The sequence below is a fragment of the Castanea sativa genome, chromosome 7, assembly GCF_040712315.1.
Source record: "Castanea sativa cultivar Marrone di Chiusa Pesio chromosome 7, ASM4071231v1".
NCBI lineage: Eukaryota > Viridiplantae > Streptophyta > Magnoliopsida > Fagales > Fagaceae > Castanea > Castanea sativa.
This window is the reverse complement of record NC_134019.1, coordinates 41,364,117-41,390,653: the sequence shown is the minus strand read 5'-3', so window position 1 is coordinate 41,390,653 and position 26,537 is coordinate 41,364,117. Positions and strand designations below refer to the sequence as shown.

At 37.0% G+C, this 26,537-nt stretch overlaps 3 protein-coding genes across 4 annotated transcripts; 2 read left to right on the top strand and 1 right to left on the bottom strand.

The window, feature by feature from the left end:
* Positions 1–2,362: 2,362 nt before the first annotated feature.
* LOC142643072 (amino acid permease 3-like) lies at positions 2,363–5,924 on the top strand. The gene is made up of 8 exons (XM_075817612.1): positions 2,363–2,494; positions 2,578–2,713; positions 3,340–3,573; positions 3,821–3,914; positions 4,110–4,324; positions 4,660–4,820; positions 4,949–5,176; positions 5,290–5,924. Exons 1-8 carry the CDS (start codon positions 2,447–2,449, stop codon positions 5,713–5,715), a joined length of 1,542 nt encoding a protein of 513 aa, XP_075673727.1. The 5' UTR covers positions 2,363–2,446; the 3' UTR covers positions 5,716–5,924.
* A 1,609-nt stretch (positions 5,925–7,533) lies between these two features.
* LOC142643071 (amino acid permease 5-like) lies at positions 7,534–25,830 on the top strand. Of its 2 annotated transcripts, XM_075817610.1 has the most exons (4): positions 7,534–7,686; positions 7,880–8,098; positions 8,882–9,038; positions 25,400–25,830. In XM_075817610.1, exons 2-4 carry the CDS (start codon positions 8,016–8,018, stop codon positions 25,484–25,486), a joined length of 327 nt encoding a protein of 108 aa, XP_075673725.1. In that variant the 5' UTR covers positions 7,534–7,686; positions 7,880–8,015; the 3' UTR covers positions 25,487–25,830. The 2 variants fall into 2 exon arrangements, with proteins under 2 accessions (XP_075673725.1, XP_075673724.1); XM_075817609.1 differs by having other exon boundaries at positions 7,546–8,098.
* LOC142643070 (protein EARLY-RESPONSIVE TO DEHYDRATION 7, chloroplastic-like) lies at positions 9,606–13,642 on the bottom strand. Its single transcript, XM_075817608.1, has 4 exons — positions 12,646–13,642; positions 11,427–11,593; positions 10,397–10,481; positions 9,606–9,988 (listed from the first exon to the last, which is right to left on the bottom strand). The coding sequence occupies exons 1-4, from the start codon at positions 13,554–13,556 to the stop codon at positions 9,799–9,801; spliced, it is 1,353 nt and encodes a 450-aa protein (XP_075673723.1). The 5' UTR covers positions 13,557–13,642; the 3' UTR covers positions 9,606–9,798.
* Positions 25,831–26,537: the final 707 nt, after the last annotated feature.

The following is a 26,537-nucleotide window of genomic DNA, read 5'->3' as shown; positions in this document are numbered from 1 at the left end:
GAGACAAAAACGAGATGTGTTTTCCAAGATAGGGAGTAAAAGCGGCGGAAAAAAAAGTTAGGGACCAAAGTGGGAACGACATAAAATGTAGGGACGAAAATGAGTTTTTCACCTTTTTTATTTATGCATTTTAAAATTGTTCTTGCATGGTAGGATTTGAACATGTTAGTTAAGGCCTACCTTAACTAATTAGCAACTTGTCCCATCCCTCAATTACCCTTTGAGCCAATTCAACAAGCTCTTCAAAGCTTATGAAAAAAGAAAAAGAAAAAAAGAACATGCTCTTTAAAAAAGACATCGTCAAAATGATTGTGGAAAAGAACCAAAATGGTTGCAGCGCAAACCTTTTACATTGTTCACCATTATAGCTTTGACGTATTCGTGATGGTGTCCTTGCACAAAAATGGAAACATCTTCAATGGTGGGAGCTATCTAAAACTTGTATGCGTCATCTTGCTGAGGTCAAATCCTATTGTGCATGAGAGAAATCTAAGTATTACACTTGTAATTGGAGACAATACGTAGCATATGTAGTATATTGTAAGTTTGTAATAGAAAAAAGAAAAGAGGAGAAAACAAAAACAACAAAGTAAGAAGAAGAAGAAAAAGCTTTGCTTAGGTTTGTAAAGATGTGCCTCGAATAATTCTAAAGTGAGTGCATTATGCTATAGTATTGCCTATTGGCTATTGCTAAGAAGTTCCTGTCTCCATCGTGGGCCTCCGATCCCCAAAAATATACAAAGAGATTTGCTGTCTAGATTTTTCACTTTACTTATTACCAAATGACTAATGTGAGCAAATTTAACCTTTGCTTGATCTAATTTCTCTAGCCAAATCATTTGTTTGAGTGATTGGCTAGCTTTTATAAAAGGATTAGAGACCTCTAATTAACTAGTGCTTTGCGCTTTCACCTAAAGCTATTACTGAGGTTGACTCTGCTACACCTCCACACCCACATAATACATATTTGCATTATACATGGTTATCCAATCCTATTTTATGTCTATTTTTTTTGCTAACATAACACGTAGGTAGTGCCTAGAACTCTTAAGAGCACTTAACTCATATCTGGAAGAGTATAGTCCTTTCATTTAAATCATGACTAATAATCTTGATTCAGTGTAGCCCTCCAAGCAATTACCTTGAGAATCTGAGATTGACCCGAAAGCATTGGATAGGGGCACGCTCATTTGGTAACACAGTATGCAATCACTCTTTTTCAAGATACAAGTTTTTAAAACTTCATTTTTTTCTAGGTGCAATATTTTCAAACAACTTCATTCTCAAAAAGTTGAAAAATAAGTTGTATCGAACAAACAATCCATGATTTAGGGATTACATGAGACTTGAAAATCACTATATGAACTACTTGAGATTAATCCTATGTGTATGTCTATTTATACATAATGGTGCCTTATAATTAAACAGTATGATTGTAAATTGTGATTTGGAAGGGATTACACTTTAAAGACTATTCCTACTTCTATTGGATTTGATACCATGTCTTAATGTTTAGCAGTGTCATTATGTCTATCTGTAACATTTTTTTTAAGGTCTAAAGCGATTATATCAAAAAAAAATTATTCACTTTATGTTTTAATTTAATCAAAACTGAAGTGCATAAAGTAAGAAATGAATTTTAAGCCCAAAAGGGTTTTGTGCAATCGGCTGAGAATTACTCATTTAATAGGGTTTATTAGTTTGAATCTCTCCCTCCTATTCTCCACCTTACTGTAAAAGAAACTTACTCGTCTAGAAAAGATGGGGGGTGGGGATTGAATCTTGTATGAATAAAATTCTAAGAGGAAATTTTGGAAAAAAAAAATTAGAAGTGTGTTCCATTTGTTCTATACTCCAAAAGGACTAATTATGTTGGCATTATCAGGTTACCTCTAATACTATTGTCAAGACCCTAGGATGGGCTAACCACATCTTCTTTATATCCCAACAAGACTAGTCAATTTACAGTTAAGATTCTTCGTAATCACGTATATAGTCCAGTTCGACCTAGTAAACACTTGATGTATGACTTAACACATGGCCACAACACACATTTATCTAATCCAATCCATGTAATCAGACATATGATAGTTAATAAGCATTTTGCACTACCATTTCTTCCTAAAAAACTTTACTAATTATTTTTTTAAAAATGGTAAGAATTGAATCTTGTACTAATACTCTAAAAAATTATAATGTTACTATTTGACTTTAAATATAGGAAATTTTAGAAAAAGCACTAGGAAGTGTGTTACATGATTGAAAACAAGTACGTTGCACTTCTCTCTCTTCCTCACAGTAGTTTAGATCATTATCTTCTCCTGTATATATAAGGCCACTCTCCTTATTGTGAAGTACCCAACACCTTCAACCTCTCTCTCTCTCTCTCTCTCTCTCTCACACACACACACACAAAAGCATACCATTTTTACCATTACAAAGAACCATGTTGGCAAGAAGTCGTACTCTTCCATCCAGAATACACCATGGCGCTGTAAGACCAACTTAAGCCTTTTATACCTCTCTCTCCTACTTGAAGTACTTATTTTTCTTCTTACATGTATGTTCATTATTCAGGTAGAAGAGAGGCATGACGTTAGGCACTACTTGCAAGTAGAAGTTCAACCAAAAACTCAGGCTGAGACTGAAGCCATAAACCCTCTGTCCAACTATTCCAAGTGCTTTGATGATGATGGCCGTTTGAAGAGAACAGGTAAATATAACATAATTTAGCTTTAGTTTAGAACTTTAATTAGTATGTCTAGTTTCATGCATGAGGATACCATTTTTAGTAATTTATCATTCTTTTTGGATAGTAAACTTACCACTGAAGTAGAAATAGTATGCCTATGTTTTGTAAAACTGACACCTAATCACAGAAGAAGTACACTAATTATACCTTTGCTTATAAATTCACAATCTTTTGAGGCTCATGGGGAACGCCTTTCTTCAATTTTTTACAATTTTCTTAAGTTCCAAGCACATCATTTACTCGTAAAAAGTCATGAAAAAGCCATTATCTATATTACCATGTACATAGAAATGGTATACAGTCCATTTTTAGCTTATTTCTACAACTTATTTTTGAATATGGATCCTCAATAGACTAACTTGGGTCAGTCACTTGTATTCATTTTTGTAACTCTATTTTATTCAAAGTCATACTCTTTGTTATCTCTTTAATTCACGTCATTTTATTATTACTTTTTACTAATGTTATTATTTCTTTCTAAATATATAAATTGATCTGTTCTCTAGGACCAACTTATGACTTCATTGTAAGACCATATCATCCAATGAGTACAAAAAACTGATTACGATAATGATATGATTGTGCAGGGACTTTTTGGACTGCAACTGCACATATTATTACTGCAGTTATTGGGTCAGGAGTCCTCTCACTGGCATGGGCCATAGCTCAGCTTGGTTGGGTTGCAGGACCTGCTGTCCTGATCCTATTTGCCCTTGTCAACATCTATACTTCGAACCTCCTAGCACACTGTTATAGGGCCGGTGACCCTGTTACTGGACAGAGAAACTACACCTACATGGATGCAGTCAAGGCTAACTTAGGTGAGTGAGATGGTGTCTATAACTATAAGATAGGAACATGATTAAGATTTAATTTCCAAGATCTAACAGTGTTTAGAGTAACACATCATTTAAAATTTTAAAATAACGTGGCACTAGATGCATCTTTAGGTTTGTAATATTTAATTTGAACCATGAAATGGATCCATTTCAAATGGAAAGGATCCTTTTTCCAGCTAGGAGAGTATTTGTTTTTGTGAATCTAAACTTGATGTCCATTTGGCTGCAGGGGGAAGAAAGGTCATGTTATGTGGGTTGATTCAGTACCTGAATCTGTTTGGCATTGCAATTGGATATACAATTGCAGCATCAGTCAGTATGATGTGAGTTTCCCAAGTATACTAACTCGTGTTTTGCATTCTGTTTTAGAATATATACATATATATTTTTTGGTTGAAGCGTTTTAGAATATTACTAGTTTGTAACAAAAGCTTGCATGTTATGTGAGAGGAGAGAAAAATAATTTTTTACTCGAGATATATCAATATCCTTTGCTCTTATGTTTGTGTTTTATTCAGGGCAATAAAGAGATCAAACTGTTTTCATAAGAGTGGTGGGAAAGATCCGTGTCACATGTCAAGCAATGGGTACATGATAACATTTGGAATCATGGAGGTGTTGTTTTCTCAGATTCCTGACTTTGATCAAGTATGGTGGCTCTCTATAGTTGCAGCAATTATGTCATTCACATATTCAAGCGTTGGTCTTGGTCTTGGCTTAGGCAAAGTTGCAGGTATATACATACTGATAATCTGTAGTAAAATTTGTAGATATATGCAGGCCACACTTGAGCCAATCATACGCGATTTATTTACTCAACTATGTGATTACTAGATATGTCATCACTCATTGCACATGGTTGGTATTAGCAACTAACAATATTGAAAGCCTAGAAACTGAGATCATTGTTTTCAATCTCCCTTTCCTTTTTTTTTTTCTTGTGACCAACCTCACTCATTAAAAAATAAGAAAGAGAGGAAGAAAGAAAGAAAGATTGAAACTGTTTTCTGCATAGAGAACCAAGTCACCAAGATAGGTATGACTAACTGCTACCTTTGTTATTGGCAGAAAGTGGGAAATTCAAAGGAAGCCTAATGGGTATTAGCATAGGGACATTAACAAAAGCAGGAACAACAGTCACTGCTACTGAAAAGATGTGGAGGAGTTTGCAAGCTCTTGGAGCTATTGCCTTCGCATATTCTTTTTCAATCATTCTCATTGAAATTCAGGTACTTCATTTATATATGTCCGGCCAGAAAATTTAGATCATTTATATTGTTAATGCATCCATGACAACGATCATGATCAAATACCATTCCAACATATCAAATAATTTGTGAAATGCTTGCCTCCATAGGATACAATAAGATCACCTCCTGCAGAGCACAAGACCATGAAGAAGGCTACTTTATTTAGCATCAGTGTAACTACAGTGTTCTATTTACTGTGTGGGTGCATGGGATATGCATCCTTTGGTGACCTTGCCCCTGGAAATCTTTTAACTGGCTTTGGATTCTACAACCCCTACTGGCTATTGGACATTGCCAATGTAGCAATTGTCGTTCACCTTGTTGGTGCATATCAGGTATATATACACTCTCAAGCAGCAATTAGAAATAGATTTCTGTACACCTTTTGGTCTTAGTGAGATTAAGAGTCTTTCTTTGCATCTCAAATTAATATACATATAAACTGCAGGTCTTTTGCCAGCCTTTATTTGCATTTATAGAAAAATGGAGTGCAAAGAAGTGGCCAAAGAGTGACTTTGTAACAGCAGAATATGACATACCAATCCCCTTCTTTGGTATTTACCAGCTTAACTTGTTCCGTCTAGTATGGAGGACAATCTTTGTTATTATGACAACCCTCATATCCATGCTCTTGCCTTTCTTCAATGATGTTGTTGGAATACTTGGAGCCTTTGGATTCTGGCCACTAACAGTTTTCTTCCCAATTGAGATGTACATTTCTCAAAAGAAGATTGCACCCTGGACAAGCAGGTGGGTTGGGCTGCAGATAATCAGTGTTACATGTCTCTTCATTTCTATAGCTGCTGCTGTTGGCTCCTTTGCCGGAGTTTTTCTGGATCTCAAGACTTACAAGCCATTCAAAACTAGTTACTAAAAGAGAGCCATTAGTTTTTTATATAGTTTTATAGATTACTTTTGGGATTCTAGTAAGGAATAAACCAAAACTAGCTTCCAAAAACACCACTATACACTTGCTGTATAATGAATGGCAAAAATATTGTATATGCTGTGTTGTCATGCCAGGGCGCTTGGCCACAAAGCTGGGACTCTAATTTGAATCAACCCTTCATTTAAGTTTCAAAATCATGTTTGTTTTTAATAACTTAAGTCTTTGCTCCTTTCTCCAATATGGCCTAACCTCACATATCTACACGCATGGATCCAAATACTTATTTGTTGATTTGGTAAAAGTTGAAAAAGGCACAGTTGTACTGAGAAAAAGTAAGTTTTAAAAAACAGTACATAAGCAATAAGTTAAAAAAGATAGATGAAAGAAAAAAGATAATCCAAACTCATGTAAATAGCTTTTATATACCCTGATATCTATGTTAATGCAAATGCAAATGGACTATATTTTTTGGTGAAACTAACCAAATTAGAGAAAACATTTGACAAGCTTTATTTATATACTAAATCATCCATTGAATTTTTATTTGAACTTAATACAATCACTAACAGCTACCAAGAACCTTAGTCTATACCAACTCAAAAAAATAAAGATGAAGTGTTTATAGTATCTCTAGATATATCTGGTATTCATACAGAGGAGAAAAACTCAATGGCCCTGCCGTTACTTCTTATATTTAGACTTCAGTGCAGCAGAAATTGCTTCAGGAGCAGCTTTAGCTAGAGTTGTGGGTTTGAGAATGCTCTTTGGGTTAAAAGCCTTTCTGATCTTGAACACAGCCCAAGCAGTACCAATAGCATGTCCTGCACCTCTTCTGCTTGTTCTCCATACCTGCAATGACGAAAAAAAAGACCTTCAATATTTTCATTGCTTAAAATTATACTCAAAAGAGAACAAAGAAAAGCGGGCACAAACAGTATATCTTGGCCAAAACCAGGTCCCATTCCAAACATGGGAGACAGCTTGTGCTGTTTCCCCAACTTGTACCTGTTTTGCATTGAACTACTGTCCAAAAAAAAGAAAAAAGGTTAACTTGGAATCTTGAATGGAATTATGGTATATGGGGCACAACTCAAGATAAGGTTTTCCACATAGGCTGCTGTGTAGCAACCCAAAATTAGTGGAACAAGACCTCAACCAATGGCAATAAAAAGTATCCACTAAAAGAGAACCGCAACACTACAAAAAAATTATGACAATCAAGATTGTACCAATATTGATTAGAGCAATATTCTTGATGACAATGATGATGCAGTTGTTGCATCAATGTTGTTTTCATATTAAGAATTACCTCTGTGAAACAAGCCCAGTAGTTGTCTATCATTTTGTCTATCATTTTGTTTTCTACAGATGATCAACTTAGCGACATTTTTACCAAGAGTTTGCCCACGAATCGTTTCCAGATTCTTTATTCCAAAATCTTGTTCACTGTGGTGGCCAAGGTTTTGATGGGGGATGAAGGCTAACGGCTAGTTTTCAAATACAACCAAAACGGTATCGTTTCACATTAACATAAACGTTGCGTTTTTGGTCAGGAAAATCTAGCTGTAAAAACATCAGCAATAATCTATATGTATTGTCGGTGGTGATGTTTTGGACACTGCCAATTGAACTTATATCCTTCTGTAAAGATCAGAAGCCAGAGTTTGTTAGTTGATGACGTGTCAATCACGTGTGTAATTAGAGGTTGACAGTTCCCGATCTTTACGGATCTTTAGTTAGGTAGTTAGATTAATCTATATGTGAAAGCTGTATATATTATAGTACATGTAATGTGAAATATCGGTCAATGAAATAGTTGCTAATCATTTTTTCTTTAGTCTCTCAATTCACTCCCTTTTTCTCTCTGAGCCTTACCTTCCGCCATTGTTGAAACCTTGATTTTACAAGCAATCTTTCACAACTTATCTCTTCTTGGTAAAACTAATATCATCCAATGTGAGTTTCCCAAGTATACTAACTCGTGTTTTGCATTCTGTTTTAGAATATATACATATTTTTTTTTTGGTTGAAGTGTTATAGAATATTACTAGTTTGTAACAAAAGCTTGCATGTTATATGAGAGAAGAGAGAAATAAAATTTGTACTTGGAGAGAAATCAATATCCTTTACTCTTATGTTTGTGTTTTAGTCGGGGCAATAAAGAGATCAAACTGTTTTCATAAGAATGGTGGGAAAGATCCGTGTCACATGTCGAGCAATGGGTACATGATAACATTTGGAATCATGAACGTGTTGTTTTGTCAGATTCCTGACTTTGATCAAGTATGGTGACTCTCTATAGTTGCAGCAATTATGTCATTCACATATTCAAGCGTTGGTCTTGGTCTTGGCTTAGGCAAAGTTGCAGGTATATACATACTGATAATCTGTAGTAAACTTTGTAGATATATGCAAATCACACTTGAGCCATGGGAATTTTCACGAATTTTTAAACTTGTGAGAAATAAAAGTAGAAAAAACTCCTAAACTTCTGAGAAATAAAAATAGAAAAAATATACGTTAAAGAAAAAACAATCACACAATCAGACAGTATTTACGTAGTTTGGTAATTTACCTCCGTCCATAGAGTTGCAGGAATTTCACTATTATCAGAAAAAAATACAAATGGCAGCTACAGTCCTTTTTTTCTCTCAAAAAGGACAACAAACCTTAATCACAAAATAGCGTTTTCTACCTTCTGTGCACAGGATTCACAATGGGCTACAAAACAGGCCAAAAATTTGGCCCAACCTTCCGCTCCATGAACTAAGCCTCAGAAAATCTCTTATTAAAAATCATGCAACATTATTCGGGTTGAGTTGGGTCGTCAATCAGATCAAACACAGCTAGGCTCCACAAAGCCTAACAAGCCAATCATATGTGATTTATTTACTTAACTATGTGATTTCTAGATATGTCATCACTCATTGAACATGGTTTGTAGTAGCAACTAACAATATTGAAAGCCTAGAAACGGAGATCATTGTTTTCAATCTCCCTTTCCTTTTTTTTTTCTTGGGACCAACCTCACTCATTGAAAAATAAGAAAGAGAGGAAGAAAGAAATAGAGATTGAAACTGTTTTCTGCATAGAAGTATAGAACCAAGTCACCAAGATAGGTATGACTAACTGCTACCTTTGTTATTGGCAGAAGGAAATTCAAAGGAAGCCTAATGGGTATTAGCATAGGGACATCAACAAAAGCAGGAACAGCAGTCACTGCTACTGAAAAGATGTGGAGGAGTTTGCAAGCTCTTGGAGCTATTGCCTTTGCATATTCTTTTTCCATCATTCTCATTGAAATTCAGGTACTTCATTTATATACATCTGGCCAGAAAATTAGATCATTTATATTGTTAATTCATCCATGACAACGATCGTGATCAAATACCGTTCCGACATATCATCTGGCCATTAGTTTCTTATATAGTTTTATAGATTACTTTTGGGATTCTAGTAAGGAATAAACCAAAACTAGCTTCCAAAAACCCCACTATACACTTGCTGTATAATTAATGGCAAAAATCTTGTATATGCTGTGTTGCCATGCCAGGGCGCTTGGCCACAAAGCTGGGACTCTAATTTGAATCAACCCTTCATATAAGTTTCAAAATCATGTTTGCTTTTAATAACTTAAGTCTCTGTTCCTTTCTCCAATATGGCCTAACCACACATATCTACACGCATGGATCCTAATACTTATTTGTCGATTTGGTAAAAGTTGAAAAAGGCAAAGTTGTACTGAGAAAAAGTAAGTTTTAAAAAACAGTAAGAAAAAGATAATCCAAACTCATGTAAATAGCTTTTAAATACCCTGATATCTAGGTTAATGCAAATGCAAATGGACTATATGTTTTGGTGAAACAAACCAAATAAGAGAAAACATTTGACAAGCTTTATTTATATACTAAATCATCCATTGATTTTTTTTTTAACTTAATACAATCACTAACAGCTACCAAGAACCTTAGTGTATACTAACTCAAAAAAATAAAGATGAAGTGTCTATAGTATCTCTAGATATATCTGGTATTCATACAGAGGAAAAAAAACTCAATGGCCCTGCCATTACTTCTTATATTTAGACTTCAGTGAAGAAGAATTTGTTTCAGCAGCAGCTTTAGCTAGATTTGTGGGTTTGAGAATGCTCTTTGGGTTAAAAGCCTTTCTGATCTTGAACACAGCCCAAGCAGTACCAATAACATGTCCTGCAGCATCAAGCCCCTCACTTGTCACCTGTGCTGCTTGTTTTCCATACCTGCAATGATGAAAAAAAAAGACCTTCAATATTTTCATTGCTTCCAATTATACTCAAAAAGAGATAAAAAATTATACTCAAAAGAGAACAAAGAAAACCAGGCACAAACATTATATCTTGGCCAAAACCAGGTCCCATTCCAAACATGGGAGACAGCTTGTGCTGTTCCCCAACTTGTACCTGTTTTGCATTGAACTACTGTCCAAAAAAGAAAAAGGTCCAAACCAAGTTACAAGAACTTAGAATCTTGGATGGAATTAGGGTATATGGGGCACAACTCAAGATAAGGTTTTCGATATAGGTCGCTGTCTACCAATCTCGAATTGTACCGATATTGATTATAGAAATATTCTTGATGACAATGATGATGCAGTTGTTGCATCGATGTTGTTTCATATTAATAATTACCTCTGTGAAACAAGCCCAGTAGTCACAACTGAAGTGGTTGACATAACATTCCTTCCAGCAACTTCAACAGCATCACAGACCCTGCCTGCATACATACATAAATAACACAAACTTGAGTGGCAGAAACATGAAACCTACCATAGATTCTACAACTGGACAAAGACACTTAAAGAAAGAAACACTTGCTCCATATCACAAATTCTTTGGTCGTTCCCATTTTCAAGACCCTCCTTTTGTCTTCTAAAACTTCCAGTCCCAAATTAACCCTCCATAGATATGCTTTTATATTTCAGTTACTAGGTATCTAATGTATTATAACTATATTACATCTAAAGGAAGTTTATATTTCACAGTTCCAAGCCGAACAAATTGTCATCAAATTTGGCTGCAAGTCCTAATACTTGACTTTCTAAATAAGTAGCTATCAATAAACTAGAAGTCTGAAAAAAAAAAATCCAAGAAGCTGCCTATGAGTTGAAAATTTGCTCTTCTAAAGTAACATAGTAAGAGTAAAAACAAGCAGCTTCACCTAGTGTCAGCTTGCTTTGGTAGCTATTAAGGCTGTGTTTGGTTGGGAGTATGAAAAAGTGGAGAAATGGAAAACTCTTTGAAAAAAAGGAAAAAAGAAATAGACGTTTAGGAAGGAGGTGAGCTCCCTCCCCCCATTTTTCTCCCCAATTCAGGGAGAAAATAGAACACCCCAAAATGGTGGGCCCAAGGAGAAATTATCCGAGACCCACCAAAATCACTACCCCCTCCCTCCCCTGTCCCCCAAACCAAACAACCCCACTATTCAAAATCCCCCCTATTTTCTCCTCTCCATTTTCCATCCCCCACAAATCACACCAACCAAACACACACTAAGTGACCTGAGAAGAATGCAAATGCATTTTAGCGTCCAAGAGTTGATCAGTCTAAACAAATGATAAAGGGAGAAAGCCTCTCCCCGCCTCTCTCTGAACATAAAATAAGGGAAAGGAAAGAAAAAACCTCAATTGACAAATAAATAAAGAATCTTAGATGAACTTACTAAATCCATCCAAGGAAGCAAGGATAATCTCTCCAGGGAGGAGGCTAAAAAATTTCTTGCCCACTTTAGAGTTCACTATTGAGGTTGTGAAGAATCCTGAGACTTTGACAACCCCAGAAAGGACTCCAGAAGCCATCTTCTCCGTCATCTTTGTCAACTTTTTAACCCTAAAATGATCAACCATAAAGTAGCATAACATTACTTATCCAAATTAAAATTACATAATCAAGTAAAAGGTAAATAAATAAATAAATAAAAAAGCAGGGGTGGGAGGTGAAGGGATGAATTATATCAAAGACAACACAATCAGCTAAACTGACTTATAAAAGTCAACAACTATATCCTATATTCTTTGAACAAATATGGGACCTGGTTCTAGGAGTGTGGCAATCAACCATTCTGTAAAAAGGTTTGCAGAGTGTAACCATTTTAACAGCTAAATGGAAATTCAACCTATCATCTCCCTGGCACTGCCAATTATTATTATTGTTTGAGAATTGTAATAACAAGGGGTAAGGAAGATTTGAACCCTAGTTCTCTTCATAAAGAAGACCAATCAATTGAGCCACAAGACTCTTGGCCCCCACTGCCAATTATTATTAGTCCTCACTGGAGATGGAGGACTGTCCAATAAAATGCAATGCCTGGGTTAAATCTTTTACCAAAAACACAAAAGTATCCCAACAATGTTTTGAACCAGGTGTTAGGCAATGCAAGCAGCAAACGGATTTTCATGTACATACCTCACCACCTCCCTAAACCGGCCTCAACCCCAACAAGTTCACCATATTAACAGTCCAAACCCCAGCCAACATCTATCAGAACTACACATTACATGAAACAAAAAACTAACAATAGGCAGAGTTCTGTCATGATAGCTAAAAGAGCAAAACTTAGAAGTTTCTTAGGTATTGTACCTTACATTTCCCAAATAAATTCAAACACATGGCTGCGTTGGCCAATGCAGGCTATATGCAGCACAAACAATGTTATTATGAGCTGTACCTAAAATTTAATTAGAGAAGCTAAGATGCCACGCCTAAGAAAATATACCTAAGCTTACCTATAGCTAAAATCACAAGTATTCTGAAAATGAACATATACAAACCAATCTACCACGTTAACCAACTAAAATTAAAGGCCAAACAACACAGATACAATAACAACCAAAGAAATCAATTATTCACAAAACACAATTTCTAAGAGATTAAATTCAAACCTTTCGATCCTCCTCATTGTTTCCGGACTAATCTCTGAAGTAGACCCTGGCCCCATCCTCTTCTTCAAGAACTCATTCCCCCAATTCAACCTATCCACTGTCACATCCCCACACCACAAAATCCCCCTGATCAATTGCCCTGACCCCGCTGCAATCAACCTCGCCACCCTACCACTATAGTCCTCCACATTGGGCGCCAATGTAGTCCAATACGCTGCCGAGCTCTGCACCATCAATTCCCTCTTGTCCTCCTCCTCCAACTCCTCCGGAGCCATCTCTCTGGCCACGAAACCATCCAACACCTCACCATCCCCAACTTCCTTCACAGAAAAACAACTATACCTCTCCAAAACCTGATCCAATTCCTTCAAAACACCCTCTTGTCCTTTAGACGCAACCGTCAACCCATAATTCAACATCTCACACTCTTTCCCACCAAAATCTTCGGCCTTTTCATCATTTTCCAACGACCCAGTTGCGGGAACACGAAGAGAAAAGAAGTAATGAGACTCATCAAGCTTCACAGCCGCTTCATCCTTCGCTAACGGCCATTGAATTTCATCACCAACGCGGGCAAGAACAGCCACGGTGTTGTTACCTTGGTTAAGACCAACTATGACAAGTTCACCACAAGCGAGCTCTACGCTTTGATCTTTCTCTATGAGATGAACTACCACGCCAGGAACTCTAACAAGAACATTCTCAGAAGAATGTAAAGTTGGGGTATGTGAAACAGTGTCATCTTCAGGAAAAAGATTCTCCGCTAATTCCTTCGTTTCAACAGAAGGGTATATAGTAGAAGCAGAAGATGATGATGATGATGATGAAAATGGAGAATTGGCATCTGGGTTCGAGAGAACGACTTCTGGGTACAGCGGATTTGGGTTTTGGTTTCGGTTTGAAGCAGACATGATTTGAGTTTTTTTTTTAAGGTTTGATTTTTGGGGTTTGACTGTAAAAGGAAGCGAGAGAGTTCGGATATTTATAAAAGTTCGAGGAGTCTTACGATTGAAGGAAAATGGAAAGGGCGTGTCGGTAAGATTTGAAGGAATCTTAGTTAGCAAAGGAGCGAAACGTGGCATGTGGTGCATGAGCCGCGTGACAACCGTAGACCTGGAGGTTTCTTTTTTGTTGGCAAAGGTAAAAGGTTGTCTGATTGTACATTAATAAAGCTGTTATTCTCTCTCCCGCGCTTCGTAGTGACGCCTGTTTTAGACTTTTAGTTATGATTCTCGCCAATGGGATCAAGATACTAATTTTGCGTAAGATATTTTAACACTTTAAAGATTGGAGGAATTATATTCTTCTCAAAAAAAAAAAAGGAGGAATTATATAAAGTTTTGAATTTAAGAATTAAATAAGAGCCAAAGAAACTTGAAGTTGTTATAAATAAAATAAAATTAAAAAAAGAACATTGAAGTTTTTATTTTTTATTTTTGACAATTGAGTATTTGGACATTTTTTAGTATCTGACTATTTTTTTTAAGTGTATGCAATTTTCTTGTTTCCACTCACACCAGGTTATTATAGGAAAGAATCTTCTGAAGGTCACACAAAATGCTGCAAAAGGTTTCAAATTTAGAGTCTCATAAATATCATAAGGCTTTAGGAATCACCATGGTTTTAAAAACCGGTACGATGAACGAACCGGAAAAGCAGCTAATTACCGATTTTAAGGTCGGACCGGGGTCCAACCGATGGTCGAACCGGTGACGTAATAAATAATTTAATTATTATTTATTTAAATTATATAAATAATTAATAAATTTTTTAAAGAAGTATATAACATTTTTTAAAGAATTTAACATAAAACATTACAAAAAAATCATGCTTAACATAATAAACTATCAACAAAACCAAATAAATAAGTTCCTTAGTCATTATATTTACATCCAAATAGCAAATAACAAATAAGTTCATTACATCCAAATAGCAAATAAGTTTTAAAGTTTCAAACAAACAACTAATAAGTAATAAGTTTGAAAAGTCAAGCATCATTTGTTATGAAGAAAATTGAAATCAATATCATCATGTAAACCAAATGCTCCACCACTAGCATCATTATCATCATCCTCATCCTCATTTTCTTCATCTTCAATACGAATAGGATGATTTTTATCTCTAAATCCGGGAGGAGCATCATCTTCATCACCAAATGATTCCAAATTGATGTCATCATCATCCTCAATCACTTCATTATCCATATCTATACAAATTTCAAAACCAAAGAACAATAAATGAAATAACGATTCTAATAATCATTTATCATAAAATCATAAATAGTCTAATTAAAATATGCAATTAGGCAAAGAATTGTTATAAGCTAACCTCTTTGTACATGACTAGAAGACCCTTCTTCGATTGGATGAGCTCCCTCTTCATATAATGCATTCTCTATCTCTTCATGATCCAGAAATGGAGGTTCCTCATCTTCCACTAGCCAAAATTCAGTTTTATCGATACTTGCATAATCAATAGGATCAAAATTGAACTTCTTCCTTTTGACTCTATATCACAAAATGAACATAATGAATAATTGATAACCAAATCACTTATATTTCACAATCACAAAGAACCTACTCAACCAAATTAGTGAATCACTCATATTTTCCCACAACAACGTTAATTAAAAGAGATTATATAATATATACCTTTCTTTCAATCGGTAGTTATAATGAATATACACAAGATCATTAAGTCGTTGATGCTCCAATCTATTTCTTCTTTTGCTATGTATTTGTTCAAAAGCACTCCAATTCCGCTCACATCTCGAAGAGGCAGCTGTTTGGCTAAGGATCCGAATTGCAAACTTTTGTAAAGTTGGAGCACAAGATCCAAACAACTTCCACCACTCATCTAAGTTCCATATACAACACAAAACAAAGATACAATGAATCAATAAACATACTTATTCCAAAAATATAAAAAAGAGCTATAATCTTTAAAACATAATTAACTAAAGTAAATGATATCTTACTCGGCTGAGATGTCTTGGCTGATTCTTGAGCAAGTTGGGTTCCAAAAGTTTGTTCACGCTCTCGAAATAGCCTTAATTCCTCCACCAACTTCAATCGGCCAACTGAAACTTTTGATTCAATCACATCTGTCACAGCAGATTGTGTCTCTAGCCTCTTATTAAGAGTAGATGAGTCATATAGGAATGCAGGATTCAACCAATAAGCAGCAGCATGAATATCTCTATAGAATTGATTATCCCAACGATCCTTGATAATATTAACATAAGGCTCCCATAGTCTCTTCTTGTCCTTAAAATTTTTTTTTATTCCATCAATTACTCTATACATGCCATCATATACATAACCCATAGCTAGTTTTTCATCAGAATCAACAATGCGTAATAAACGAATCAATGGTGACATAATATGCACAATTACATGACAATCATTCCAAAATTGATTATCAAGAATGATTTTCACCACTGCCTTTGCTTTCTTATCTTTTGCATATCTTGATTCAACATAAAATTTGCTAGTCACCAATGCTTGTAAGTCATGCTTATGTTCCTTAAGACTCCCTAAGGCAATGAAAGTAGTAGCAAACCTAGTTGGCCCTGGACGCACAATTTCCGTCCAATTTTTTCTAGTCCTCAACCAAGCTTGCAAAGCCACATGATTATAGATGAACACTGTGATCTTGGATGCACGCTTTGCAAGTTTAGCTACATGATCCATCTTCCCAATCTCCTTAAAAATTAAGTTTAGTCAATGTGCTGCACAAGGTGACCAACTAATGTTCCTATATTTTCCATACAAAATTCTTCCAGCAACTACATAATTTGCAGCATTGTCAGTAACCAAATGTACTATATTTGCAGGACCAACCCAATTAACAATTTCATCAAACAAGTTACTCAAATTAATAGCATCCTTAACCAAGTCAGAAGCATCAACAGAACGTATAAAAACAATTCCTTTAGGACAATAAACAAGGAAATTAATCAATGTTCTATGTCTAGTATCAGTCCACCCATCAGCCATTATTGTACAACCAGTGTCAGCCCAATATGAACGATAAGAATCAACAATCAATTGGACTTCTCTTTTTGCTTCTCTCAACAAAGGCATTCGAAGGGCATGATAATTTGGGCCTCTATATCCAGGACCATAAGAAGCTACAGCATTGAGCATAGGTTGATAATAACTAGAATTTACAGCATTAATTGGAATGCAAGCATCATACATCCATCTTGATACAGCCATATCAACCCTCAATTTCTTTTCTTTGCCAGCAAGAACACTTTTAATAGAAGGTTGAGCTCCCGGTGTTGTTCTAGGAGTGAAGTAATTACCAATGTCACCAACCTTTCTCTTGCCAAGATTAGATCTTAATGGAAAATTACTAGGACCACCACTTCTATTTCCCCTACTTAACCCCTACCTCTAGGAGTAATTTCTTGGACATCTTCAAATTCTGGTGAGTCCTCTAATGGAGAATAATTAGATGCTTCTTGATCCTTTTTTGTTTGTTCTTTAGATTTAGAAATTTCCTTCAAATTCTCAACCATTTGAAACCTAACATCATAAGGTACACCCATACATGCAGCTACATCACCTTTAATTCCAGCTAGATGTCTTTTCATCCTATTAATGCCCCCTCCTTTATAACTTTTCCCACAATGTATACATCTATAGCTACTTTTTTCGTCTTTCAACTCTTCAGTCACATGATCCCATGCAGGATCACATTTTGCTCTCACAGATGAAGAATTAACATTAGACCCGGTTGTAGAAGCATGTTCATTAGATGGTACAGAGGCAGACTCCATTTCACTCAACAATTTCAGACTTGCAGCAACTATTTTACCAACAAATAAATTCATCAACACAACAATCAACATAATGACATACACGTATAATTCTCTATAAAAAATATTTCGCAAACAATAATCTCTGTAAATCAAATCCACAACAAATCCCCACCATACAGAGAATCCACAACATGATCAAAAGCAAAATCAAAAGGAAAGAATGTTACCTGATGAACCCAAGCAGAGACACAGAGAGCAACACGTCAGAGGAAAAAAAAAAACCCAAGAAACAAGAATTGAAAAAAACCCAAAGAACAACACTTCGTACTTCGTAGTCCACGATCACAACCATAAATTTCTCCTGAAAACAAGAATTGAAGCATGGAAATGAGAAATTTAAGTGAAAAAAGAAAAGAAAAATGAAAAGAAAGAAAGGGAAATTGAAATGAAAAAACAAAGGCAAAAATGAAATTGAACCATAGTTAGTTAGTTACCATACCCATTTTTAACTATATGTGGAGGCAGAGAGAGTGATCGTGGGTGTGGCGAGGGCCGGGGCGAGGGGCCGGGGCCGGGGCTGGGCTTGTGCGCGCGAGGGGCCGGGGCGTGCGCGAGGGTCACGGTGGGCCGGGGCCGGGCCTGGCCGGGGCTCGCGCGCGCGAGGGGCCGGGGCGCGCGCGAGGGTCGCAGGGGCTGGCCGTGGGCGCGCGCGAGGGGCCGGGGCTCGGGCGCGCGCAAGAGGGCGAGGGGGCGCGGGCGCGCGCGCGGGGAGAGGGGGCGAGGGGAGAGGGCCGGGGCGCGCGCGCGCGAGGAGCTTGGGTGTGCGCGAGGGCCGCGAGGGTCGCGAGAGGCTGGGGCTGGGGCGTGCGCGAGGGGGCGAGGGGCTGAGAGAGGGCGAGCGCGAGGGGGCGAGGGGCTGGGGTGTGTGCGCGCGCGCGAGGGGCTGAGCGAGGGGCTGGGGCGAGGGCGAGGCGCTGCACTGAGCGGTGAAGGCGTGAGGGAGAGCGTGATCACAGGGCTGAGAGCTTGAGGAATGAGTTGAGGAGGCTGGAGGCGACTGAAGAGAAGTGAGAGAGGCAGAGAGCTGAATGAATCTGATAGGTTAGGAATTAGGATTGATTAGGTTTAATTTTTTAGGCAAAACGGCACAGTTTTGCCAAGTGACCGGTTCCCGGTTCGACCGGCCGGTTTTTCGGTTTTTAAGGTTGAACCGGCCGGTCAGAACTGTTCACCGTTTTTAATGTTATTTTTGGTTTTACCTCATAACCGGACCGGATTTGAGGCCGGTTCCCGGTTGAACCAGTCGGACCGGCCGGTCCGGTCCGGTTTTTAAAACTATGATATTTGCATAACAGGTTCCAATTTATAATTTTATATGTTATATATAAACTAGGCATGAGACGCCTTAAAAATCATAAGAATTGATAGTATGATGGATGAAATTTAAAATTTTTAAATTTATGACACGTTTTTCAAATTTATTGAGCTTACTATCTAAGTATCATAGAAGAATAATATGACTAAAAAAAAACCTTAAAGTGTAAGTTAAAAACATGCTAAAGTTAAATAAAAGTGCTACGTCCACAATATTTTCATAATAAATCATAGGTGGTTAGTTGTTATTGGTTTAAATTTGAATCTAACATTAAGATTACTGTAAGGACCTAAAAACTCAAAAACCCGCTAAGTATCCCACTGCTGGTTCCTTGACCAAAGGTCCGAATACAATATATTTGGTAGAGAGGGTCGAACAACAAAAGTCCCCCTTCCATATCTTCCAGCCCCTATTTATATCATTCGTTCCTATTATCTCAGCCTTACACCTTGCCATCTATCAAGTTTTTCCCCCCGACACCTGTCTGTCGGTAACTGAACAAAACTCTAACTCTACGTTACACACTGTTCAGGTCATATCTACATTAATGCAACAGACAAAGTTGGTATTTTCTAATTAATGCGGCCAGAACGGTTGGTGCCAGACATTTAATGCAATCTTCTAGGTTATCCTGCCACATTCAGATATTTGCAATATGTCCCTTATGTCACCAGTGCCCATGCTACCTCATCTTCGAGTATTATCAGGTGAATTTCCTTATTCCTTTATTTCCTCTTGCTTGCTACGTGTCGGCCTTCCCTTCCTCGGGTCCTCGGGTTCCTGGGTCCTCGACACCTCACAATTACTTTTTAGCCTTTAATAATAACTTGTAACAATCTGCCATTTAAAATTTATTGTAAAAATATTATAAACATATCATTTCTCAAAGGTAAAAGATATAATTTATAATTTAGGCTTCTTTCTTTCTATAGCTCCATCACTCAACCATTTTCGTATATATATTTTTTTCACTTCAAGTCTACACATTAATGGACTTGGAGCTTTGGACTGGCGGAGGCCCTTAATTGGTCCACCCAACATGTCGGACAAAATATTAAGCCAGGCCGAAGTCTCGAATGAGCCCAATGCCTGAACATGCTAAAAAATAAACATCCAGCTCTTTACATGCTAAAAAATAAAAACAACTCTACGTGATTCATGATCTTAAAGCAGATTAAGAGAGTCCCATTTGCTATTCTGCAATTCAAAAACTTTTCCATTACATCACAACGTTATTGACCAAGCATTGACCCATATGACAACTCCAAACTCTTACGCAACTATCTGAAATCCGGAAGGATTAAAGATGCAGAGAACCTGTTCGACAATATGCCTGACAGAGATGTTGTCTCATATTCTATAACGATTCATGGCTATGTTGTCGGTAAGATTTGAGGGAATCTTATTTGCAGAGGGGGGAAACGTGGCATGTGATGCATGAGCCGCGTGACAACTGTGGAGGTCTCTTTTCTTTTTCGTTTGCAAAGGTAAAAGGTTGTCTGATTGTGAATTAATAATGCTGTTATTCTCTCTCCCGCAATTCGTATTAAGAGCATTCACATTAATTGATGGATAGTCATGTATAATATAAAATTTTTTTAATTTTACACATTTTGAGAAAAAAATCTCCTACATTAATAGAGCTAAAACTAGGTAAAATCGTGCAAAACCATCTACGAGCTACAGTAACTATATAAATACACACGGCTACTATAGCTCGTTTGTACAATATTTTATCATTTTCTCCTTCGCTCCTTTTTTTCTCTCTCTAATCCGTACTCAACAAACTCCATTCTCTCATCTTTTTCTCAACACAGAATATACACAGAGATATACTTTGCTCAACAAAAAAAAAAACACAAACATACACAAACAAATACAGATCGGTGCTTGATTGGTCGAAGCTCCTGGGTCTTGCCGCGGATCGAAGCTCGCAGATCGCGATCGGACTCGCAGATTGCCGATCAGAGCTCGCAGATCGCGATTGGAGCTTGCGGATCGCGATTGGTCTCGCGGATCGCGATCGGACTCGCGGATCGTCGATCGGAACTCGCGGATCGTCATCAGACTCGCGAATCGTGATCTGAGCTCGTGATCGGAGAGGGAGTTGATCGAGAGGGAGAGGGAGAAGGAGAGTTGATCGAGTGGCAGAGGGAGAGGGAGAGTCTGAGAGAGAGAGAGAGAGAGAGAGAGAGAGAGAGAGAGAGAGAGCAAAAATCAGAATTGAGTTGGGAGAGAGAGAGCGCGGTAATTATATGAGGTAGTTGGGAAAATAATAAAATATTAAAGAAAATTTATTATTTAATTAAAAAGAGTGGTAGGATAGATGAACTGATATGGGTGTTTTGTAAAATTGGATGTGTAAAATAGAAAAAGTGGATTTTTAGTATAAAAGTGGATGTGTAAAATGAAGTAACTGATGTGGATGCTCTAAGGGTGTGTTCGTTTGGGTGAAAATAGAGAGAATGAAAAATAGAGGAAGAAAAATAAGATGAAAAATGTTGTTTTTTACTATTCGGTTGGTAAAGATGTGTTAGTTTGGGGTGAAAATAGGGAGGATAAAAAATAGAGGGAGGAAAATAAGGTAGAAAATATTGTTTTCCACTATTCGGTTGGGGAAGGAAAATAGGGAGGATGGAAAACCTAGAAGAAAGTTTTATCTTTGAGCTTACATTTTTTTTCCTCCTAAATTGGGAGGAAAATGTGGGGAGAAAAGTGCTAAAGTAGAACTTTTACAAAAATGCTCCCTTCCCACCAACTCATTCATGACCACCTATTACCCTCCCATCTATGTAATAAAATCAATTTATATAAATTACATTTTCTATCATTCCCTTTTTCTCTCCAACCAAACAAAAGAGTTTTCCACCATCTCACTTTTCTACTCCTCCAACTGAACACATAAGAAGGAAAACTAAATATTTTCTATCCTCCTACTTTTCCATTCTCCCACAATTTTCCATTCTCCCACTTTTCTACTCCTCTAACTGAACGGACCCTTAGTGACGTCGTTTTAGTTATGATTCTGGCCAATGGGTCCAAAATACAAAAAGATATTAAGGCCCTATTTGTATTTTTTTTTCATCACTCATTACTCATCACTCAATTTTCGTCATTCATCACTCATCACTTAAAATACCCCAACTCCCTACACGAAGTCTGTTTGGCACCACCACTCAACTTGTCATCACTCAAATATTTTTACTATTTTGTGGGACCCATGTCTGACTCACTCACAACCCCTAATAACTCTCTCTCTCTCTCTCTCTCTCTCTCTCTTTGGTCTTTTCTACATGGGTTGTATGGAGACCTCTCTCCACCCTCTTCTACCGATGAAGACAAGCCCAACAACACCACCGTCTGGTCCAGCAGCGCAAAGATGGCTCTGTCAACTCTCCGCAAGTCCTCTTCAGTCTTCGCTTCGCCGCAGACCATTCTCAAATCTCAAACCAAGGCCAAAACCCCCAATCCGGCACTGGCGGCACTGTCGAAGAGTGTGACATCGTTTGCAGCTTTGACAATGCCATCGCTGATGCAGGAAGACTCGGTGCAACCGGCATTGTTTGGGGTGACGTTGTTGGTGATCGAGGAGTACAATTCGGCTAGGCCGAATGACTATGAGGAGTACAGGAGGGAGAGGAAGAAGAGGGAGATGGAGGCAGAGGTGCGGAGGGAGCTCAAACCCAGTGAAAAAAAAAAAAAAAAACCCAAACCCAGTGAAAGAAGAAGGAAAAAAAAAAAAAAAAAAGAATAAGCCACCTAGTGTGAAAGGAAAAAGATAAAAAAGAAGATGAAAAAACCAAACTCACCGAACCTAGTAAAGAAAAAAAAAAAGGGGTCAAAATTTGCGGCTGACTCTGACCGTGGGACCTAGTATGTAGTTTTAATTACGAAAATACAATTAAAACCAGAGTTATGGAAATTGAAAACACCTAAAATGTGTTTTCAATTTTCATAATGCATCACTTAAGAAGAAGAAGAAGAATAAGAATAAGCCACCTAGTGTGAAAGGAAAAGGAAAAAAAAGAAGATGGAAGAAACCAAACTCACTGAACCCAATGAAGAAAAAAAAAGGGTCAAAAGTTGTGGCTGACTCTGACCGTGGGACCCAGTATGTAATTTTAATTACGAAAATGTTATCGAAACCAGAGTTATGGAAACTGAAAACACCTAAAATGTGTTTTCAATTTTCATAACGCATCACTTAAAAATTAGAGAATTGAGTGATAGAAACAATAACTGGAAACAAAATCCAAACAAGCCTCTCAGTCATGGGTCTCACCATTTTTGAGTTATGGGTGATGGAAACAAAATTATGAGTTATGGAAACATGAAATCCAAACACCCCTAAGGCTGCATTTGGTTCTATGTAAATCGAATTTCGAGGGTAAAATGAATGCAAGTGAATTTCTGTAAAGAAAATGAAATTCGGGTGTTTGGTTTTACAATGAAAAATCCGGAAAACGATTTCCGGTGTTCGGTAACATTCTAAAAATGCTATTTTCCTTATACAAAAAATTCACATTTTCTTAGCTACCAAATAAATTTTAGAACAAAAAAATTTCAAAATATACACTAAACACAACCAAAAATCAAAATAAAAACATTTACATGAGAGATCGGTGAGAGGAGGAAGAAAGAGTGAGAGATTGAGGGAAAGAGAGATAGATCGGGAAAGAAAGGATCGGAGTGGATGGAGGACGACGGTGGCCAGATCGGGTCGGTTTAGGGGTGGAGTGGAGTGGGCTAGTGGTCGGTGGCGGCCAGATCAGTGACATTGAGTAAGAGGGAGAAGAAGAGTTGAAAAAAAAAAAAAAAAAAAAAAAGCTTAGCCATCGTGTGATCTAGGCAGTGGGGCGGTGTGATCTGGGCGATAGGGGCGGCATGATCTGGGTTGGCCAGAGCTTGGTTGGGCGGCCATTTATGCTCTCTCTCTCTCTCTCTCTCTCTCTCTCTCTCTCTCTGAGTCCTGGAAATCATTTGAAGGTAAAATGGAAACTGAAATGAATTTATGGCTTAGGAGGTTTATTTTACAGTCAAACTGAATTCTATTTTCAGTTTGACTATACTTTCAAGTAGTGCCAAACACACACTCGGATGTAAAATGTTTTCAGATTTTAGTTTACCACTGAAAAAACGCAACCTTAGATTTAAGATAGGTGGAATTAGGCATCAAAAGATGGGAGGAATTATGTTCTTCTTAAAAAGAGAGAGAGAGAGAGAGAGAGAGAGAGAGAGAGAGAGAGAGAGAGAGAGAGAGAGAGAGAGAGAGAGAGAGAGAGAGAGGAGGAATTATATAAAGTTTTGAATTTAAGAATTAGATAAGAACCAAAGAACCTTGAAGTTGTTGTCAAAAAAAAAAAAGAACCTTGAAGTTTTTCTTTTTTATTTTTTTGGCAAATGAGTATTCGGATCTTTTTAAATATTTGACTTTTTTTTTTTTTTTAGTGTATGCAGTTCTCTTGTCCCCTCACACACCAAGTTATTACGGGGAGGAATCCTCTGAAGGTTGCGACAAAATGCTAACAAGAGGTTTCGAAATTTGGATTTCATGGATATCATGAGGCTTAAGGAATCACTTAGCCAACTCCTCAGGTTCAAAATATTAAATTGAATTGGCCAGTTTAATTGAAAATTAAACCCTTTTCAATTCTTTGATCAATTTGCTCTAATTTTTAAAATCATAGTTCGAATCCCTATTATTAATTATGGAATTGTAAATAAAGAAAATAAAGAAATAATGTTATTAATTTATGATTATCATCTTGTTTTTTATGGAATAATTTCTCCTAAAATAAATATATTTTTTTAAATAGTTAGAAATATATATATATATATATATATATATATATATTAGTATGCTGTGTCATGTACGACTTTTTTCTTTAGAGAGTTTTAACATATGGCGTCCACTCCTGATGATAGCTCTTATCATCAGACCAAGACACCAATCAGTTTTTTGGTGTAGGCGGGGATTGAATCCCAGATCTCTTATACAACCATTAAAGACTTTACCAGTTAAGCTATCTGAAACTCACAACCATGTACGACTTTTAAATAGCAATATATATATATATATATTAGTATGTTGTGCCCTATATGGCTCAAGCCAAAGCACTCCCTTTTCTCCATGCACTTAATACATGGGTAGGTACCATCCAAACTAATGAGTCGAGTGGTTCCTAATATAGACACTTAAATATTTGCATAACGGGTTCCAGTTTATAACTTTATATGTATATATATAAACTAGCCATGAAGCACCTTGAAAATCTTAAAAATTGATAGTATGATGGATGAACTTGGAACCTTCAAATTTATTACACGTCTTTCAAATCCATTTAATCTACCACCTAAGTGTCCTCAAATAACTATAAATAAAAAATAAAAATGAAAAACCTTAAAGTGTAAGTTAAAAACATGATACAGTTAAAAGGATATAATTCATAATTTAAACTTCTTTCTTTCTATAGCTCCATTACTTAACCTTTGCTATATATATTTGCAAAAATTTAAAACTGACCCTCTAACTTTCAACTTTTTTCATTTCAGTCTTTTAACTTTCAGTTTTGTCATTTTAGTCCTCTAACTTTTAATTTTTGTCAATGCAGGATTCTGTTAGAGCTCAGTTAGGGGCTGCCATTGCGGGTACTGAAACAACACCGTTTTGCCTTTTTATTTATTTATTTTGGAATTAAAAGAAAATAAGAAAAATCTGTAAAAAAAAAAAAAATAAAAATTAAGGGTCGTTCCCCTTCCCCTAAAATCAAAACAAAGAAGTGAAGGGGGATGACGACGTTGAGTTCACGTGGACATGGTGGCAATCGTTGATGTTCTCGTTATAAACAACGGTGGCGGCGATGCTACTGAACCGGTGGCTACGCTTCATGTGGTCCAAGAAAGTGCATTTGAATTCTTCGGAGTATCCTTCGACAATTTGGGTCGGGTTTTGGTCGAAAACTCCATCTGATGCTGGTGGCTCTCGCTCATACAGTGGCACTTAAAACTGTTCTCATCGCGACATTGCTTTTGGCACATCTAGCAGTACTAGGGATGGCAATGGGGCGGGGTGGGGCCAAAGGATGGGATCTTCGCCCCCACCCCGTATAGATTTTTTTTGCCCCATCCCCCCCCCCCCCCCCCCCACATGACGGGGAAAATTTCTTGCCCATCCCTGCCCCTTAAAGCCCCGCGAAGACCCACGAAGTCCCGCCCTACACCGTAAAACTTTATTACTTGTTAATTTTTCCTATAACTATTACCATTTCTTCAAATAAAATGACATGTTTCAATATTAAAAATATACTTGAAATTATAAAAAAATTTATCCTATCAAATCAAACTAATTTTTAGCAAAAACTAAATAATATTATCTAAATGTTTAACAAGACAATGTCACAACAAAAATCTCATAGTATGACACAAAAATCTCATATTATGTTAATGATGAAAAGTAAGTTGAGAAAGACATATGAATCATGAATGAAAATACAAAAAAAAAAAAGAGAGTTAAAATTGGTATCTTATTTCCAACTTTGCTTGAGAGAAAAGAGAGGTAGAACCACGTTAGGTAGAATAAAATAGGCTGATGATATTTTTTTTTAAATAGTAGGCTTTTAGAGTATGAAAAAATTACGACGTAATCCTTATTAACGCAGGATAGGGCGGGGTGGGTCTAAAAAGTGTAATCCCCGCCCTGCCCCATGGTGCGGGTCTAAAATTTTTTCCCATCACCTTTGTGGGGCGAGG